The following is a 20367-nucleotide window of genomic DNA, read 5'->3' on the forward strand; positions in this document are numbered from 1 at the left end:
TGATTTTTTGTTTCTTTGAACAGAATCCCCAAATGCTACAGATACAAAGAGATCATTTTATATACGCAGTTGCAATGTGCACCTATGCTGTTGTCAAAATTTTATAATACTTTTACTGTATATACTGTATAATAATTTTAGCTATATATGCATAGACGTGACCGCGTGAAAATTAAAAACGACTCTTAGTATGAAAAAGTCTCAGTATGAAAGAAGACACACATATTTTAGCTAAAAGTCTACTTGAGATCCGTAACATCTGTGTCCATAATATCACCAGGGTCCATAATATCGCCACCTTGAGAAATGGTGTGCTTAAAGAAATTTTTACTGCAACATACTTTTGGTATGCACTCCTTCACACATCAAATGTACATACCAAAAGTATGTTGCAGTAAAATATCTTTAAGCACACTATTTCTCAAGGTGGCGATATTATGGACCCTGGTGATATTATGGACACAGATGTTAACTACGAACTACCCACACTCAAACACAACCTGTAACATTTCTAAGGTTAAGCGGGGTATGCGCTTGCATGTTATACGAAATGTCATCCCAGGCATACATGCATGTTGGAACACACGGTTGCTGTATATCTACATCATTAAAATTTCGCGGCGTCACCCCGAATTGCTCAGTTAAATATCAAGAGTCACGCAATCGACCCATTTTGTAAGTATCGTTCTGAGTGTATCTGACACATATAAAGGAACGAAAATGTGGCCATAGTCTAAGAACAGAATGAAGACCTTTATTGTACATTTTTGCCCCACTGGGCTAAGCACAGGTCACATTATACATAATAATTCGAATAAATATTCATATAAATATACATATAACTATGACATGTACATTCATATATAAATGTCTAATGTATTGTAGTCTTTTCAGCTTCTTCTCGCTTCTTAGTAATTGTATAAATGTAAGATGCTGTATGTGTAGTTAGATTTGGTTTGTCAAGAGTTAACAGGAATATAAATTTTTCTCTACTTGTTAAGAATCCGAAGTGGGGAAATTTACTTAAAACATGTCCGAAGAGTATGTGTCTATCACTGTCATATAAAGGACAATCTATGGTAAAATGTACTTCGTCCTCTACTCTATCTAGACTACAAAATTGGCAGATTCTTTGCTCTAGGGGAGTGCGGTTATATCTTCCTGCTTCAATTCGCAATACAGAAGCTATCATTGTCACTGTGACGATGTCATAATCATAGGCTTTCAAATCACCAGCCCTGTCCTTAATTGCCACACTGCTTCGGGGGGAAAGAATTAAAACAATTGTCAGACGGGTTTACGATAAATTGTGACAAGTGTTCACGCTTCAAATTCCTAAATATGATAACTCATTTTTTATAGTAGGCTTTTAGCAATCACTGCATCCGTGATGACACATTGTCGCAAGTTAGGCCACACCGATTTAATTTTATGGATGACATCCTCGCGCGCATTGATTTTCGTCTGTCAAAAAAAAAAAAGATCACGTCATCCGAAGCTCTGGCCTGGATAGTCAATGGTAGCTTGCCATATAGCGACAGTACGGAGCCGGTGGTAACTCTGGAGGATGGCACCCAGGCTACCAGAGCTCCACGACTCAAGACCTCAGTACATACGTACAGTGTCGATTCATAAATCCGCAAAACTGAGCCAGAATGTGCCTGCTTGTCGAATATTTTGCTATGTTCTACCGCAGTTCTACCGCAAATTCACAATACCAGCTATGCCTGTGGTTAAGTAGCATTTTTATTTTTGGCCGATTTTTATTTTATTCGCCCGCTCGCACTAGTTTGGGGGTCTTCAGAGGATGTCATCCATAAAATTAAGCCGGTGTGGCCTTAACGAGATTTTAGAACACATGTGATATCTTGGAACACCCCATGAACCCCAAATTACGGGTGACTGTGCGTACCAAGTATGCAAACGCACCCAAGGGACTATTAGTAAGGAAGAGAGGTGCCCATTACAGAACAACGGTTTGTTGTAGAATTCCGAAATCTTTTCAAGATTCGGTCTTTAGATTTTAGATAAGACTGAAACTGAGACAAAACTAAATGTACTACTTGAAAATGCCACTTTCTAGTACTTGCATACAAAATTAATCTTAAGCTATTGAGATGGACAGAAATACGTTGATCAGTTTTTACTCAAAATATCTAGTTTGGTGGTACTTTGTGAGATCTAAAGTCCTTGTCACACACGTACATAGCCGAACATACCCGAATTCCAAACTCCCCCAACCATGGTTGGCTGGTGGTTGGCTGGTGGTTGGCTGGTGTTCGGGAGTAGGTCGGAGTATGGTTGGCAGTCAAATTTGACTCAAATTTACCTCAGATTCGATTACCGAAAACAGAGAAAAAGAAAACTGTAAAAAGTACGTTTGTGAAGGTTCGACATCTAGGTAATTAGATACGCCAAATTTTGTCTTCACTTATTTGCATATCAATCAATAGTTTGTGCTTATAAACCTGCATTTCTTCTGCAGTGTCACTGACGAAAGGTTAGTGGATGCTACCTGAAACGTCTGACCGTTTCCAAAATCATATCCAGTTGCTTGAATGAGTAACTGTTTTTGGTATAAAAAAAGATCCTGAAAAAAATCTGTAACATCGATTCTGTTTCCTGTAATCTCTCTTAATCCAGCCGTCACTGGTCTCCTGGGATAATCGGCCTCAGCAGATTTTATTGCCTTTTATGGTAATCCCCTCAGAGAACGGACGTTGCTGAAATTACCCAGAAATTGTTGGCTTCAAAGTGCTCATTTAACCGTAAGAGGAATCATAAGGCCACGGCATTAGTCTGTGAGTTAGTAAATCCTTTCCAGAAATGAAATAAAAATTTCGAAATGCATTAACCAACAGAGATAACCATATTTTCACCAGCTTAAATAAGTTATTTGCAACTATATCTCTGTCAAAGCTAGAATGGAAACGGTTTTGACAACATTATTATTACTGCGGGATCTTTTTTCACAATTAGTAAGTCTTTTCGAGAAATAAAATTAAACATTTAAAATGTATTAAACACAAAGTTTACTATATTTTCACCAGCTTAAACGAGTTATTTGTAAGTTTCTGCCGCTATATCTCTGTCAAAGCTGGAGTGATAACAATTAGTAAGTCTTTTCGAGAAATAAAATTAAACATTTGAAATGTATTAAACACAAAGTTTACTATATCTTCACCAGCTTAAACGAGTTATTTGTAAATGCCGCTATGTTTCTGTCAAAGCTAGAGTGGGAACGGTTTTGACAACATTATTATCACTGCAGTGACTTTCTCACAATTAGTAAGTCTTTTCGAGAAATGACATTAAACATTTGAAATGTATTAACCACAAAGTTTTTACTACATTTTCACCAGCTTAAATGAGTTATTTGTAAGTTTCGGCCACTATATCTCTGTCAGAGTGATAACGGTTTTGACAACATTATTATCACTGCAGTGACTTTTTCACAATTAGTAAGCCTTTTCGAGAAATGAAATACTGTAAAACATTTGAAATGTATTAACCATCAAAGTTCACTAATCTTCACCAGCTTAAACGAGTTATTTGTAAATGTATCTCTGTCAGAACTAGAGTGGGAACGGTTTTGACAACATTATTATCACTGCAGTGACTTTTTCGCCAAATGAAATAAAACATTTGAAATGTATCATATTAGCCAACAAAGTTAAAGTTTTTACTATATCTTCACCAGCTTAAATGAGTTATTTACAAGTTTCTGCCGCTATATAGCTATATCTCTGTCAAAGCTGGAGTGGTAACGGTTTTGACAATATTATTATTACTGCAGTGACTTTTTGTACAATTAGTAAGTAAGCCTTTTCGAGAAATGAAATAAAACATTTGAAATGTCTTCACTAACAGATTTAAATATATTTTCCCCAGCTTAAACGAGTTATTTGAGTTTTTCTGACGCTATATGAGTTTAAATGAGTTAGTTGTAAGTTTCTGCCGCTATATCTCTGTCAAAGCTAGAGTGGTAACGGTTTTGACAGCATTATTATCACTGCAGTGACTTTTTCGCAGCGTTGATATAATGATGAATATGCTCGTTAGACCGAAGTCAGGCCAGTCTGCTCTAATCAGCGCCAATCTTGCCTCACATTATCGCTGCTCCGATGCGTACAGTTTGGCAAATAAGACTCTACCGTGATAGAATCAGAGGAGAGCGGTTGAACTTTACGACGTGTGGCTCCAACTTCATCGGGGAGTTTTCCTCGTGACTAAACGGTATAATTCGGGAATACAGACTGGAGCAATACATAGTTTTATCACGTTCGACCCTTACTTCGTAATTTGGTTATACAAGCATCCAATGCGATTTCAGAGCAGCAAAACTGGAAATTTCTGAATAAAGCAGTCTTTGTGGTATTGACACATACTGCTTCACATTAGCACATTTTAATCAGGATTTCATACTTTAGGTATTTAAACTGCAGAAGCAAGCCCGAAGATGTGTCCTTCATTTTATGGGTGGTACCCTAAAAATCAGCCCAGGGCCCTTCCAGTAACCATTTTCCGTCAGAAGGTTTTTTGCTCCATGAGGGTCAATATACATTGAGACAGTGTGGTTTCAACTCAGTATGTAGATGAATGACTGGAATATTGACTTTGAAAAATCGGGTTTCCAAAACCTAAAACTGCATTGGATGCCTTTAAAAACCACAATCTTGTTTAACTGTGAACTGATATTCCACCATCACACGTTTAAGCATAAATGATAGCTTATAAAGGTTGTTGTAGTCTATATTATTTTGTTTCTATCACTCATTTACTAGTATCTCAATTCACATACGTGTGTGCGCCATGCACTTTAGTTTACACACAAAAATACAATCTCAGAGACAAAACAGATAGAATTCAGAGAAAGTGGAATTGAGTTATACAGCATAATTTTGTAGCTAACGCATCTCCAGCACCTTTGCACATATATCAATCGGCATCTACATTCATGAGCTCCCTAACGAAGTTAACTAAGTTTATCGTTCCGTTAACATGTTCAAATTTGATTATATGGCAGGGTGAAATACTGGCGGGGGGAAATGCAGAAAATCTACGTATGAGATATTAACGTTCAGGATACCGTCTGTGTGTTTAGGATACGATAAACAAAATTCTTGAAGTCTTAAATGTAAGGACATGGTCATAGAATTGTCACAGGCAGATTTTTTTACAAGATTGCAAAGGCTGGAAAATATGATGTAATTAGATTAAGTTGTTTTGCTTTTTTGTTATGTGCAAGTTTGTGCTGAAAACGTGCATCGTACAGCATGTAAGTGCGCATGCTAAATGTATGGGTACAGAAATGTCACTGAGATTGTACAAAAAAGATTAATAAAATAAATGGTAAAAAATCAATTTCCGTGCTGAAAGGGCAAAGCAGTTATCCTCAGCACTGGGAAATCATTTCATTTTGCTCTAGCTATAAGTATAATGCAATGCAACACAAATCAGCCAATCACACTGGGTCACCCTTCTCTTCTCGATCTCTGTGTTAGCTTCTTTTCAGTGCAGAGGTTTCTCCACTAGCTAGCCTGAGCTGAGGTCAACGCTTGAACCGGGGTCACTGGCTTTACGTCCCCATCCGAAATGACAAGTGCAGCTCATCACCCCGTGCTCAAGCGGGGTTCAAACATTCACCCCCTGAAGTAACGAAATTTTATTCACATTTAATCAGTAGGATTTCTTACCAAAGCTTTTTTTACTGTCCTGACAGGGATAGACAACCATGGCTGACCAACTGACAGAGGAGCAGATCGCTGAGTTCAAGGAGGCCTTCTCTTTGTTCGACAAAGATGGGGACGGCGTCATCACTACAAAGGAGCTGGGAACTGTCATGAGATCGCTGGGACAGAATCCAACTGAAGCTGAGCTTCAGGTATGGTATTTTGCATCTGCATCTAAAATGGGATACAAAACATAACGTAGTTAGATAGGTCATGTCACAGATCACACTAATTGTATTGAGACAATGATGCTAAATTATGTCTAAGTTGCTAAGAGAAATACACAGAAAAAAGGTCTCATAAGTATGCCATAATCATTGTCTAGCACCTGGACATAAAATTACTCGCACATTGTATCAGTACTAATGTTGAAGAACGCAGGATAGTCTAAATATAAAGTAGCGCCAATGACCAACTGTGTAGAAGTAATCTGTTTATCAACGAAATGATTCGTAACTATTTGTTTAACATATCGCGGCTTATATCAAAGCATAATAAAGATAATTTTCATTGTATTGATCCTTCTTGTCTTGATGTATACCATGTTAGCATTTCTGTATATTTATCTCTTCGCATTTATTTTATGATAAGTCATCACTTGAAAATATTCGTTGTGCTGTATTTACTATGAAGTTTGTTTTTGCATCAGTTTGTATTGATTTTGTTTGGTACTTTTATGCATGTTTCATCGATGTTGCTCAGTCATCCTTTTTTTAACCATTCTGAATGTTGTTTTCAGACCTTGTTCTGTGGATTGTTCACCCGCCTCTGTGTTAAATGGAATGCAGCAAGAAATCTCATTTTGTTTTATCATGAAAGTTCATCCGTGGTGGTAGTAATCATAGTAGAATGTTGAACTTTATTCCAACACAAGGGTTACACAGAGAGCACTGCAGCCATCATTTAACAGAGACGGTGGACGATATAAACTCCCTGGCACGTTTGATCAATTGCATACGTCACGTATCCGTAAAGTCACGTATAAGTAAGGTCACGTGTCTGTAACCGTAACTCTCGCGAGATTACGTTCGGAAGTGATTGGTCATTAATCATCCTGAAGAAGGCGACAGTGGTCATTAAAAATTTGATCTCTGTATAAAATCCTTGTGTTGGAATAATATTCAGCATTCTACTATTAATTTGTTTTATTTCTCCCGTTGAAAGAAAGTTCAGCATTCTACTATTATTTTGCGTCGATGAAGGTTAGACATCCAGGTAATACGATACGCCAAAAAGCAGTTACTCCAGCAACTGGATATGATTTTGAAAACGTCAGACGCTTCAGCTAGTATCCACTAGCTTTCGTCAGTGACTGAAAGACCAGAGGGGAAATGCAGGTTTATAAGTACAAACTATTGATTGATATGCAAATAAAGTGAAGACAAATTTTGCTTTTTGGCGTACTATTATTTTGTTTTATTTCTCCCAAGGCCCACCTGTACTTTGTGTTCTGAGCGCACGTCTTGTGTGTGCTATAAAGATCTCTCTTCCACAGGACATGATCAACGAGGTCGATGCAGACGGCAACGGTACCATTGATTTCCCAGAATTCCTTACCATGATGGCGAAGAAGATGAAGGAGACAGATACAGAAGAGGAGCTTAGGGAGGCGTTTAGAGTTTTTGATAAGGTCGGTGAAGGAATTCCTATCCGCTCCTCATCTTAAACGTTATTGAAGACATGGCCTTTATCTTTACAGATACCAATTGATGGATTGGTATGAAGAGGGCACCAGCGTTCAGTTGCAGTTATATATTTTTTTGGTACAAGATTTTCCGGTGCAATACAGGGAAGACACAGTCAGTGCCAACACGGTTCTACACACAGTAATCAGGTTTTACACATTAACGACAAAACGTTATCAACAGGAGGTACCTGTGCTGCTGCGAGGTAGACCGTAAGTATGGAGGGGAAGTGGTTTCTTGTATCCCTAGAGGACTAACCCAAACCAACCGTCTCTGATTCTCGAAACGGTTAGGATATGATCAATGAAGTCGACACGGACGGCAACGGAACCATAGACTTTTCCGAATTCCTCACCATGATGGCGAGAAAGATGAAAGAACGTGAGGACGACGAGGAACTCAGGGAGGCCTTCCTAGTTTTCGACAAGGTAAGGAAGCATCATAAGGAAGAAACTAATGTCTTCTAAACTTACGTATAGGATATGGTAAACGAGGTTGACACGGACGGAAACGGAACCATAGACTTCCCAGAATTCCTCACCATGATGGCTCGGAAGATGAAAGACACTGACCAGGAGAAGGAGCTGAGTGAGGCGTTTAAAGTGTTCGACAAGGTATAGTACACGGCCCTCAATAACATGGTGGCAATCTTCAGGGACACAAGGAATGGCGGATTTCTAATATAGAGTGGTGTTAAGTACTGGTGTACGGGTAAGCTTCTTCTTTGTTAAGTCGTGTACTCTTTATAACATAGATCTTACATGTACATGCTGCTAATGTACTACGCATCTTGGATATCGGGTGTCTTCCTTGTCTTTGACTAGTATCCTCCTTCTGATATTCACCATTGACCTATTCTATCGCAGAATGCCTTTATTGTCGCCACTTTGGAAGGTGTGGATCCATTGTTCTGGACTGTAGCTGACAACCCTGGGTCTCTATTCTTTCTCATCTTATCCTGAAAGAACGTTGCTGTTGATAAATGAAATGATGTGTTATCATTGACACTTATAATTGAGAGGAATTCTCGCTGACACGGTATTTGCAAATGTGCCCCCCTCCCCCATCCCTTCCCGTCATACATACAGGATGGCAACGGCTACATCAGCGCCGCGGAGCTGCGTCACGTGATGACCAACCTGGGAGAGAAGCTGACAGATGAAGAGGTGGATGAGATGATCCGAGAGGCCGACATTGACGGAGATGGCCAGGTTAGAACTAGTTTGAACATCTTTATCATCCACTGTCCCGCAGTATTCTATGATAAGGCCACAGCAAGTAAATTTTATGGATGACATCCTCCACAGACTCCAAATCTAATGTGAGCGGGCGAAAAAAAAACAAGACGGGCCGAAAAAAACAAGGTTCCTACATTTTAAAATTTTGACTCAATCATTGTAGAAATGTTTTGATTCAGTTGGAAACATCACATATTCACAGCCAGCATCACATATCACTGCATCAAAGTAAGAAACAAAACATTAAATCAGAGCATTCTCTTGTCTCCTCTCTTCATAGTTATCTGCCATCCACCTTGCGACATGACAACAGACATCTTTGCCTATTTTCGGCATGTTAACGTAAAAGCACTGTAAAACGGCAGCAAAATTTCTTGTTTTATTTTCTCCAAAATCAGGCGAAAATCAATGCGCGCGCTGATGTCATCCATAAAAATTACTTGCTGTGGCCTAAAATGGGGTTATGGTCCCACAGGTTATAAACTCTAAAAGCAATGTGATACATAGAAGTATAATATCATTACCACAGTTTACTATACATTAACCAGTAAAAGATATCCTATTAGGTACTAAACTGAAGCAAGGAAAGAAATGTACTAACATAAACTCATCCACACACAAAAACACAGGGATTCAGTCAGGCTGCATGGATACATCTAAATGGGAACCTCTGCAATACAAAACTTTCATGTCTGAATGATTTTAGTACATTTCAATTCATTCTTAACCCTACAGTTATAAATACGCAGATACAGTTTGTATCGAAAGTTTGTAATTTTGCCTACCCCTAAACTAACCCTCATCATGGTGAAGGGAGTCGTTCTTACCATAAAAAGCATGGAACAGCGAATATATTTTGTACCTACCATCATTGCCAATCTGCATCTCAGCTTTGCTTGTAATATTCGGCTTCAATTCAATGCCTGGCATTTGCACTGAGGCCTAATCAAACAGCGGGCCACACAAGGAAATCTCACGAATGTTTTCTATTCTAATTTCTCTATAGGTCAACTACGAAGAGTTCGTAAAGATGATGACTCCAAACTCAAGCTAGAAAATGGTGAAGTAATAGAATGAAAGGGTGTATGGAATGGCATAATAATAACAGTGCTTGTGGAAATATAACTCATTTGATGATCCCAGAAGTATTAACATCTTCAAGGCAAAGAAATTCCATGAAACTTGTTAACTCCATTGAAGCAAGGAATACACATTTTTGTGAATCTTACTATTCTCTATATTTGCTTCCGCAGATAAAGCATGAAGTTACAAAATAATACATTGCCTAAGCTTGTCTTGCTAATTGCCATGGCCTGAACACTATTGTTTTGGTCTGTTTTAAAGTTTCATATTCCTAATTCAGTTATGAAGATCTTTATACATTGTACCTTATTCGATCACTCTAAAAATTCTCAGGCTCATATTTCTTGCCAAAATGTTGTTTCAGTCGTTTGACCTTTTTTGTGGGGAGGGGGGTCTGGTAGAGTTCAGAAGAAAACAACAACATGGTGTTGAACAGTTTGATATCAAGCGACCAATGTGTATCCAAGAAAGTAAAGTGCACTTAGGAACAAATCTAAATGATGATATTTTAAAACAATGATAATTTTACACATCTCTGACGACAAAGTCAAATGAGAGTATCTATGATTTAGGAGTATCTATGATTTCTTCTCGACTCATTTCTGTTGCTGAGTTCAAGTTAGATGGCCATGGCATTATATTTGCTGCAAGTTTGAGTACTAACAACTATACGAAGTTACTTTGTTCATTTTTGTGGGGGCCAAAGTAAGAGTCAAATTGTAAATGTTCTTTATAGATCAACAGAAATCTTATATATGCTGGAGAGCATCGCGTTTCTTCTGGAAACGGTGTCATGCTTGGGTTAGAATTATCTAACGTTTCATCCAGTTGGCGTTTTTTCTTCTCATTCATTTTTCCATTCCCAAAAGAAATACGCAATGTTCAAGAGTAGATCTGATCGTCGACGTCTGTTCTGTTTCCCCTGTAGGTCAACTACGAGGAGTTCGTGAGGATGATGACTTCCAAATAAAGCCGCCGCCTACCTTTCAGCCATCTCACCTTTCTTAAGTAGGAATGGGGTATCTCTGCCGCCATCTTGTTTCCCAGCATGCAACAGCAGCATCTGAGTTGTTGTATCGATCCGCCATCTTGCATTTCTGCCTGTTTTAAAAAAAAAGTTGAAGGAAAGTTCTCGAATGCGACTGTTAGGTTGGCTTCAATTGTGTGTACATGCCTACCACTGTCACGTTGTTGGAATAATGTTTTAAGAGTGTACATTGAGATTGGTAAATTTGAAACAAAATGCACCGCAGTGGCTATGCTGTAAACTGAAGGGCTACGTTCTGTCATGGAGGTATTTTACCTCCATGGTTCTGTACAGTCGTCTGCTATAGAGAAATGCTACCAGTAGGTATTTAGTAAGAGGAAGCTGCGATGCATACTGGGAAGCTACTAAGGGAGAATATCTGTTGTTTATTGCGTAGGATGTCGCTATAGGTTTCTACGCAATGTCTTTTGCACCCAGTTTTGCTATTGTTCCAGTCACGAGGACTTTCTCCACCAACCGAATTATAAGCAAGGGACGAGAACACTGTTGACAAGCAATAGGGACTGTTGTACAATCGAGTTTCATGTTACATTAGTTTTATTATACAGTGGGTTGTTTGTGTGTCAAAACAACAAAATATAACAAAATGATATGATACATTTCTGGACTTGTATGAAGCACTTCAACCTCCCTTTCTGGCAACACGTATAAATACACATTATCTAAGAAAAGTATCATGAAGCTAGAGTTACATGGCACAGAAATTGATTTAGCAACTGCTTCTCTATGGAGATAAACCACATTTCACTTATAGTACTTTTTAACTATACTCTATAATGTATATAACCTCACTTTCATACTTGAACCCTGTACTACTATGGTAAATGGTTATAAAAGGCATGAACGGTCACTTGTTGAGTTAAAAGTAAACTTAATTAAGTCAGCACTAGGAAAGTTTTGTACATTACGGGAACTGTTGGTGTGATATGTTATTATAATACCCCAACATTTTCCCGAGGGACTGGAATACACACACTTTGACAAGTAAAAAAAACAACGACACTGTCCATTCAACTACAAGAGAAACGACATGTCGGGATGTCTTTACAAACTCAAATATGATATAAATTTCCTGAGACAATATATAAAAAAGAAGGTTGCAAGGTCTTCTCATGAATCGTATTTGTATGAACCAAGCATGGCCATTCTCTTGACACCAAGCAAACCGCACGTAGCGATAGAAGTAGTGATATTTACCTTCTAAAAGTTTAAGCAATTGAGCGAGTGGATCCTTTCTAAAAAGCACCAAGGATGACTTTGAATATGGATGTGTAGTTGGAGGAGGGTTGAGATACTTTTGATTGATAAATGATGAATGCATGATAGTAGTGCATGACATTAATGATATGGCAGTAGCTAACCATTGTAAGACTTGAACAGTAAGGATAGCTTTTCTTACCTTGACAATAAATAAAAGTAACTCTGAAATCTTGGGTAGTGTATCTTTTTTTTTATTGCAACATTTATTGACAAAACATCACCTAGTGGTAACGTCACACTCAAGGTTTAGACTTATATTCATGCCACCACCAACACATAAGACATTACATAATAAACGGGACACGTAAAGCACGAATTTACATACTAATTTTAATGATTTTAATTATTTAAAAATTATTATCTAAAATTATTATATGTAATAATATATAAAATTATTGTTGAAGAGATTCATTTGTGACGTATAGATACGGTTACTAGAGAATTCTCTAATAACTATTATTATTATTATATAATTATTCAAAATTATTTCATTATTTTGATTATTTCAAAAACAACTTCAGTGACAAAATATTTCCAAAGACTGATATGACTGACATGTTGAAATATTACAACAACAACAACAAAACGTTTGGAAACGGACAAAAATGTTTGTACATGGAGCAATAATTGAGTGTCTCTTTTGGTGATATGTAGGTTAATTGTTTAGAATTATTATATATATGCCATCCACATGATAAACAGAAAAACAATTATGTAATTGTGTAAACAATAATAATGTGACCGAATTTAGAAGCAGTCCAGGCCCATTCACACATAATCGCTTGCGGTCACATCATTAGGATGTGCGCTTTAATGCATGATTTTGCACAAAAACAGATATTTACCCAAACTTCAAGAACTCAGTATGAAGACCTCCAAGGCAGAATTAGGATGAGATTAGGAATTTAGATGGAGCCAGAATAGGATGAATTCCATGCTACTCCCAACCCAGCGCTTGGAGTTTGATATGCAAGGCGTACTGTAACTAGAAAGTACTGTGTGTACTGTTACTAGAAAGATCGACATTTGCTCGGGAGCAAATGGCCAAAACAACAACAACAACAAATAAGACAATTTCAAAATCCTGTTTAAAAAAACAACGTCTGGGGGTATTTGCCCACTCTACATCCATGCCAAATTTCAGGTCATTTGGCCGAAAAAATGGCAGAGTTGAATCCCTTTAAAGAAATGACAGGAGAAGGAGAAGAAGAAGAAGAAGGAGAGACATGAGAGAAAACAATTTGTCTTCACCACACCACTTCGTGTTGTGAAGCCATGATAAGGTAAGAAGTGTTTTGGGATGACCTGGTTAACTGGCGTGTTACGCCGGAGGGCTATCCTAGCGGTTGCCAAGGGAGATGCAAACAGAAGGCTTCCCAACATACAGCAGTACTAAACGGCACTGGTTCTTACTGAGCAAACGACCAAGAATCAAGATCACCCAAGTTGCCAGCACGAAAACTTGTGAAACAAGTGGAACTTAGGTATTTAAAGTAAGAGCTGTCGGATTTTTTTTGTCTTTTCTTCGATCGTGTGTAAACAAAACATTGCTTTGCACAAGTTGTTGGACCACTTCTAACACCTCCATTACTTCGCCACCATTTTGTTAGCTTGTATCATAATCATCATTTGAGAAACGGCGAAACTCTTTCAGTGTGGTATTGTTCTCAAGCAAGGTGCATTGCTAGTTTCTGTATTGTAATGATACACTAAACTAGCTGATAAAATTTGTGTATTGCATCTTTATGTGCCTCTATGGCCGGTATAACCACCCTTCGGCGTAACACACCAGCTTCGCTGACACGCGCAGGCATGCATGTTTAGTTGTATTAAGAAATTACATGATGTCGTAAAGATAGAATATTAGATTATACTCAGCTTCGAAGCGTTTCATCAGTTGACTAAGGAATCACATTAGTCTACGAATGAACACCATATGAAATCAACATCATTTTGTACCTTTTATGTACTCTTTGTCTGTTAGTCCGTAAAATTGTAAATACCGGTTTATGAATGTATGTTTTTGTGATGTGTAACATGTACATCTATATTGATTATTCGAACTCTGGAAGACTAGTATTAGAGGCTAAAGAGTGGTAAAAGAAAGTGTAAATATATATATGTTCCTTTTCGAAAGTGGCAAAAATTGTTCTTAAAATTGTTCGATTTGATTTGAGTTATTGAAATTGCAACAGTGCAATACACGTGGGACACAGGCAGCTGTTGCTGGTGTTGTGTCCCACACATAGAAACAAATACATGTACAGGGTAGACAATACTCAGACACCATCTCTGTCCCCCACACCTCGTGTCTAGCTTGTCCCGGCAGCTCGATGCTCCCGCCGCACTAATCACGCTTTCAAGCTGCAGACCATCGCGAGTAAGAACAACTATTACAGGCTCTCGTTCTTCCCTCGCACCATCAAGGAGTGGAATGAACTTGAGCCCAGTGTGGCGGAGGCGAAGTCCATCTCCCAGTTCAAAGCTGAGCTGGGACGGGCTTCGCTGCATTGAGCTGCCTCCCTGTCCGTGTACATATGTAAATATGTGTAACACTAGCACCACATTTCACTTGTCCTGTCCTTGCACTTGTCCATGTCCATCCCTACCTTACCCTTTGTTTGCACTTTGCACACAGTATTAATGCGCAGCTGCTAGTAATCTTCTCTTTAGAAGGCTAAGCAGTATCAAAGATGATGATACTCATTTTCACTTGAGTTAAGTGAGGAAAGTCGTGTAAAGTGCCTTTCCCGAGGGCACAAGATGGGTGGCATGTCAGGACTCGAACCCTGGACTTTCATTCATTACTTTTCTTTCCCCTGGCAGCAAAACTTACCATGACAGACCAGCTAACGGAGGAACAGGTTGCAGAGATGAGAGAGGCCTTCTCTTTGTTCGACACAGACGGGAAGGGCTGTATCACCACTAAAGATCTGGGAACTGTCATGGCATCGCTGGGCCAGATCCCAACTGCGACCGAGATTCGTGTATGATTATTGTCATTGCCTACTAAATGTACCTACGATTTAAAGGCATCCAATGCGATTTCAGGGCAGCAAAACTGGAAATATTTTGAATAAGGCAATCTTTGTGATATTGACACATACTAGTACTGCGTCACATTAGCACATTAATTTGAGTCAGTATTTCATACTTTGGGCATTTAAGACTGCAGAAACAAGGTGAGTCCTTGATTTTCTGGGTTAAACCCTAAAATCAGTCCTAATTGTAATGAAACAAATAAACAAACAAACAAACAAACAAACAAAATAAACATGTACTCTGCATGATTGACAAAGTTATTTGTATACAACCAAGAGTCACCAACGTTTCAGTAGTCCTTCTGCTACCTCAGGGTCGCTGCAGGTTCTACTTCACACTAAAACTGCTAGGTGGTGCTGCAGGTGTAGCGTTTGTGTAAGCCATCACGAAACCGCCGGCGAATGCACTTGGGTACACGGCGCCAGCGTTGACACAACCCGACACGACAGCGTCCGAGCGTGCGGCATACACTGTGCGACGCATCACGACCGCCAACGCATCACGAATTTTGCGGGACACGCCAGACTTGCAATCCGAGTGATGCTGCGCCGGATTACGATAGACGTTCGCAACGCATCACGACCGGCAACGCATCACAAATATGCGGGACACGCCAGACTTGCAAACCGAATGATGCTGCGCCGGAGTTCGATAGGCGTTCGTGATTGCTGTAACGAAATCGCCGGCAAACGCACCTCACGGGTACACTGCGTCGGGTACACGGCGCCAGCGTGCACAAATCCCGATACAAAGGTGTCCGAGCGTGCGGTAGGCACGACATTCGACGCATCATGGCCGGCAACGCATCACCATCCTGCGGAACAGGCACGGCCTGTCACCCGAGCGACGAATGCTTCGCATTGACACGATGGGCGTTCGTCTAATTCACAGGCGAGCGCAATTAGAGGCGCGGCACACCCTGCCCCCGCGCATTTACGCAAGAACGCTACGTCAAATGTAAAGTCAGAAAAGTCAAGCATGGAGAAAAGAGTTTGGGCTGCTGTAGTGAAGTCACTGTAGTCAGCGTAGTGAAGAATACCGCGAGAGGTGACAGATATGGGAAGCCCGATTTTGTAGTGGTAGTACCTGTAGTATCTGTAGTCAGGATAATGAAGAAAGGAGGTTGGGCCGCTGTAGTGAAGTCACTGTAGTCAGTGTAGTGAAGAATACCGAGAGGTGACAGAAATGGGAAGCCCGCTTTTGTAGTGGTAGTACCTGTAGTATCTGTAGTCAGGACTGAAGCATGAAGAAAGGAGTTTGGGATGCTGTAGTGAAGTGAGTGTAGTCATTGTAGTGAAGAATACCGAGAGGTTAAAGAAATGGGAAGCCCGCTTTTGTAGTGGTAGTACCTGTAGTATCTGTAGTCAGGACTGTTAGAAGCACGAAGAAAAGAGTTCGGGCTGCTGTAGTGAAGTCACTGTAGTCAGTGTAGTGAAGAATACCGAGAGGTGACAGATATGGGAAGCCCGATTTTGTAGTGGTAGTACCTGTAGTATCTGTAGTCAGGACTGAAGCATGAAGAAAGGAGTTTGGGATGCTGTAGTGAAGTCAGTGTAGTCAGTGTAGTGAAGAATACCGAGAGGTGACATATGTGGGAAGTCCGATTTTGTAGTGGTAGTACCTGTAGTATCGGTAGTCAGGACTGTTAGAAGCATGAAGAAAGGAGTTTGGGCTGCTGTAGTGAAGTCACTGTAGTCAGTGTAGTGAAGTTTACCGAGAGGTCACAGAAATGGGAAGCCCGATTTTGTAGTGGTAGTACCTGTAGTATCTGTAGTCAGGATGATAAAGAAAGAGTTTGGACTGCCTGTAGTGAAGTCACTGTAGTCAGTGTAGTGAAGAATATACCGCGAGAGGTGACAGATATGGGAAGCCCGTCTTTTGTAGTGGTAGTACCTGTAGTATCTGTAGTCAGGATGATGAAGAAAAGAGTTTGGGCTGCTGTAGTGAAGTCACTGTAGTCAGTGTAGTGAAGAATACCGAAAGGTGACAGATATGGGAAGCCCGATTTTGTAGTGGTAGTACCTGTAGTATCTGTAGTCAGGACTGTTAGAAGCACGAAGAAAAGAGTTTGGGCTGCTGTAGTGAAGTCAGTGTAGTAAAGAATACCGAGAGGTGACAAATGGGAAGCCCGATTTTGTAGTGGTAGTACCTGTAGTATCTGTAGTCAGGACTGTTAGAAGCATGAACAAAAGAGTTTGGGCTACTGTAGTGTAGTCAGTGTAGTGAAGAATACCGAGAGGTGACAGAAATGGGAAGCCCGATTTTGTAGTGGTAGTACCTGTAGTATCTGTAGTCAGGACTGAAGCATGAAGAAAGGAGTTTGGGATGCTGTAGTGAAGTCAGTGTAGTCAGTGTAGTGAGGAATACCGAGAGGTGACAGATATGGGAAGCCCGCTTTTGTAGTGGTAGTACCTGTAGTATCTGTAGTCAGGACTGAAGCATGAAGAAAGGAGTTTGGGATGCTGTAGTGAAGTGAGTGTAGTCATTGTAGTGAATAATACCGAGAGGTTACAGAAATGGGAAGCCCGCTTTTGTAGTGGTAGTACCTGTAGTATCTGTAGTCAGGACTGTTAGAAGCACGAAGAAAAGAGTTTGGGCTACTGTAGTGTAGTCAGTGTAGTGAAGAATACCGAGAGGTGACAGAAATGGGAAGCCCGCTTTTGTAGTGGTAGTAAAAAAGCATAAGACTACTAGTAGTATACTTGTTTGTTATATTCTGTTAATAATTGTTTAAAGTGTAAAGTGAAATGTACAGAGATTATTTGAGTAGACCCCCCCCCCCCCCCCAGTTCTGTGTCTGTGTTTCGAGAACACTAAAAATGGAAGCATGGGACAAATTGTCATGTAGGACAGTCCAACTGGGCCAAGGTCAACAATGTAAGATAAATTGAAATTGGATGCGTAGTTGTTTATAGTTTTATTCTTTTAGGATGTTTGAGTCTTACGTGCAAGTACAGCATTTAACACATTTGTAGGGTATGTACATTGTAAATCTATTGATAGTGTTATAATTCGTGACTGTAAATAACAGCAATCTTCAGAGATGAGTTTCATATCCTTGCATACAGGCTACAGTAACTGTAATGCTTTACAGTACTGCGTTATTCATACACAGTATACGATATCAAATTAAAAAAATAGCAAAAATCAATACTGGGATGAGGTATTTACGAACATTAAAATAAAACATGTCTCTAATGACATATCTCTGTCTTTGTTACCTTCTTTATTTCCAAGATCTGTTCTTAGGAGGCTCTTACAAACAATTTCATATTTTCATTGCCAAAAGCAACATAGTTTGTCTATCTGAGCAGACTGAGGAAAAAATGAGGAAAAAATGAGACATAAATGCTTTCCTATCATCAGACATACTGCCATCAAAACATAATAATGCAATTATTTGACCAAGATCCAGCCACTCTCTCAATGAGACAATGCTCGAACTGCTAATTGTTATGTTATAATAGGTTGAATGGATAATTTTTATGAAAAGTAAGGAGTGGTCAAGATGGGATCTTTGAGTTTGCATATATATCTAAGACCAAAAATACCATTATTTGGCTAAAAATGGGAATTTTCTGACTTGCTTTTATCAGGTGTGAAAATTCCCCAGCTAAATAAGACCGAAAAGGCATTTTTGGCTCAAAAATAAGAAATCGCTAAACGATGAGCGTTTTTTTCCAAAATACTTTCATCAGGTGCGCAATGACCCACCGACATCATGTATGCAAATTGGTGATGTTGCAGCATAATTTGCATATCTGACAGCGAAAAAGCGCGAAAAAGCATTTTTGGCTCAAAAATAGGAAATCGCTAAACGATGAGCGTTTTTTTCCAAAATACTTTCATCAGGTGCGCAATGACCCACCGACATCATGTATGCAAATTGGTGATGTTGCAGCATAATTTGCATATCTGACAGTGAAAAAGCATTTTTGGCTCAAAAATGGGAAAATCGCTAAACGATGAGCGTTTTTATTCGAAAATACTTTCATCAAGTCGTCTTTATATACTGTAGAAATCAGGCGCGTTTCACGTGCGTTGTACGTGCGGAGCAATTGGTACGGTGCACGTGTGTTCTGTGTCATTGAGCAGGTGAACTGGGATGTGCTACATGCGCTGTCCGTACAGCAATTGCCCATGAGAACAGTTCACAAAGTCAGTGCGTTGTACGCTCCGTGATAGATTGTACGGTGCACGCGCGTCGCCCGTACTCGCACGTCACAGTACGGGTGGTGAATCCGCAAACCGCACGCAGAGAAAGTTTTACATGCACTTAAGGTTCTACGGCGTGTCTGCGTGCTCCCGAATCCGTACGATTCCGTACGGAGGCGATACTCACCACTTACGGATCCCTACGATTGCCCACGTTTTTGAACGTAGACAGCACTCAGATGCAAGTACGGAAGGTTGAGACTCAGGCTTTATAGCTAGATAGACCATGGACCAGGTTGAAGTTTGCTGAAAAATAGTGTTGCTCCGCCTACAGAGGGACTGCCTGACTCCCAAGGCAAGGCTAGACCAGAAATAAATGCCATCACATACAAATTCTGTATCAGCTCTTAACAATTAAGGTTCTCTCATGATGATGACTAGTCTACTACTTTTTTTTTGCACTCACGATTTTCTCCGCAACATCGACTACACTACACAACAGCAGCCCGATTTTGTCATCTTCTCAATGGGTCTGACTACAGTGAGTACACAGATTACGACTTCAAAAGACCGTCTCGCTTTTCTGTGACCTCTAGATCTCGGTATTCTTCACTACACTGACTACAGTGACTTCACTACAGCAGCCCATACACTTTATGTTTCTAACAGTCCTGACTACAGATACTACAGTTACTACCACTACAAAATCGGGCTTTCCATTTCTGCCACCTCTCGGTATTCTTCACTACACTGACTACAGTGACTTCACTACAGCAGCCCAAACTCTTTTCTTCGTGCTTCTAACAGTCCTGACTACAGATACTACAGGTACTACCACTACAAAATCGGGCTTTCCATTTCTGTCACCTCTCGGTATTCTTCACTACACTGACTACAGTGACTTCACTACAACAGCCCAACTCTTCATGTTTCTAACAGTCCTAGACTACAGATACTACAGGTACTACCACTACAAAAGCGGGCTTCCCATATCTGTCACCTCTCGGTATTCTTCACTACACTGACTACAGTGACTTCACTACAGGCAGCCCAAACTCTTTTCTTCATTATCCTGACTACAGATACTACAGGTACTACCACTACAAAATCGGGCTTTCCAATTT

The 20367-nt window shown here is 39.8% G+C and overlaps 1 protein-coding gene across 1 annotated transcript in view; it reads left to right on the top strand.

The window, feature by feature from the left end:
• Positions 1 to 20367, top strand: part of LOC109463679 (calmodulin-like protein 12) — a 40210-nt gene that overhangs the window by 13224 nt on the left and 6619 nt on the right. The window contains exons 2-9 of the mRNA XM_019760530.1: positions 5723 to 5884; positions 7228 to 7362; positions 7711 to 7845; positions 7897 to 8031; positions 8506 to 8628; positions 9662 to 9679; positions 14376 to 14412; positions 14873 to 15033. Of these exons, the coding sequence (XP_019616089.1) occupies positions 5735 to 5884; positions 7228 to 7362; positions 7711 to 7845; positions 7897 to 8031; positions 8506 to 8628; positions 9662 to 9679; positions 14376 to 14412; positions 14873 to 15033 (894 nt within the window). The 5' untranslated portion in view covers positions 5723 to 5734. The remainder of the gene's footprint in view (positions 1 to 5722; positions 5885 to 7227; positions 7363 to 7710; positions 7846 to 7896; positions 8032 to 8505; positions 8629 to 9661; positions 9680 to 14375; positions 14413 to 14872; positions 15034 to 20367) is intronic.

The sequence above is a fragment of the Branchiostoma belcheri genome, unplaced genomic scaffold, assembly GCF_001625305.1.
Source record: "Branchiostoma belcheri isolate BF01 breed outbred unplaced genomic scaffold, Haploidv18h27 scaffold13, whole genome shotgun sequence".
Taxonomy (NCBI): Eukaryota; Metazoa; Chordata; class Leptocardii; order Amphioxiformes; family Branchiostomatidae; genus Branchiostoma; species Branchiostoma belcheri.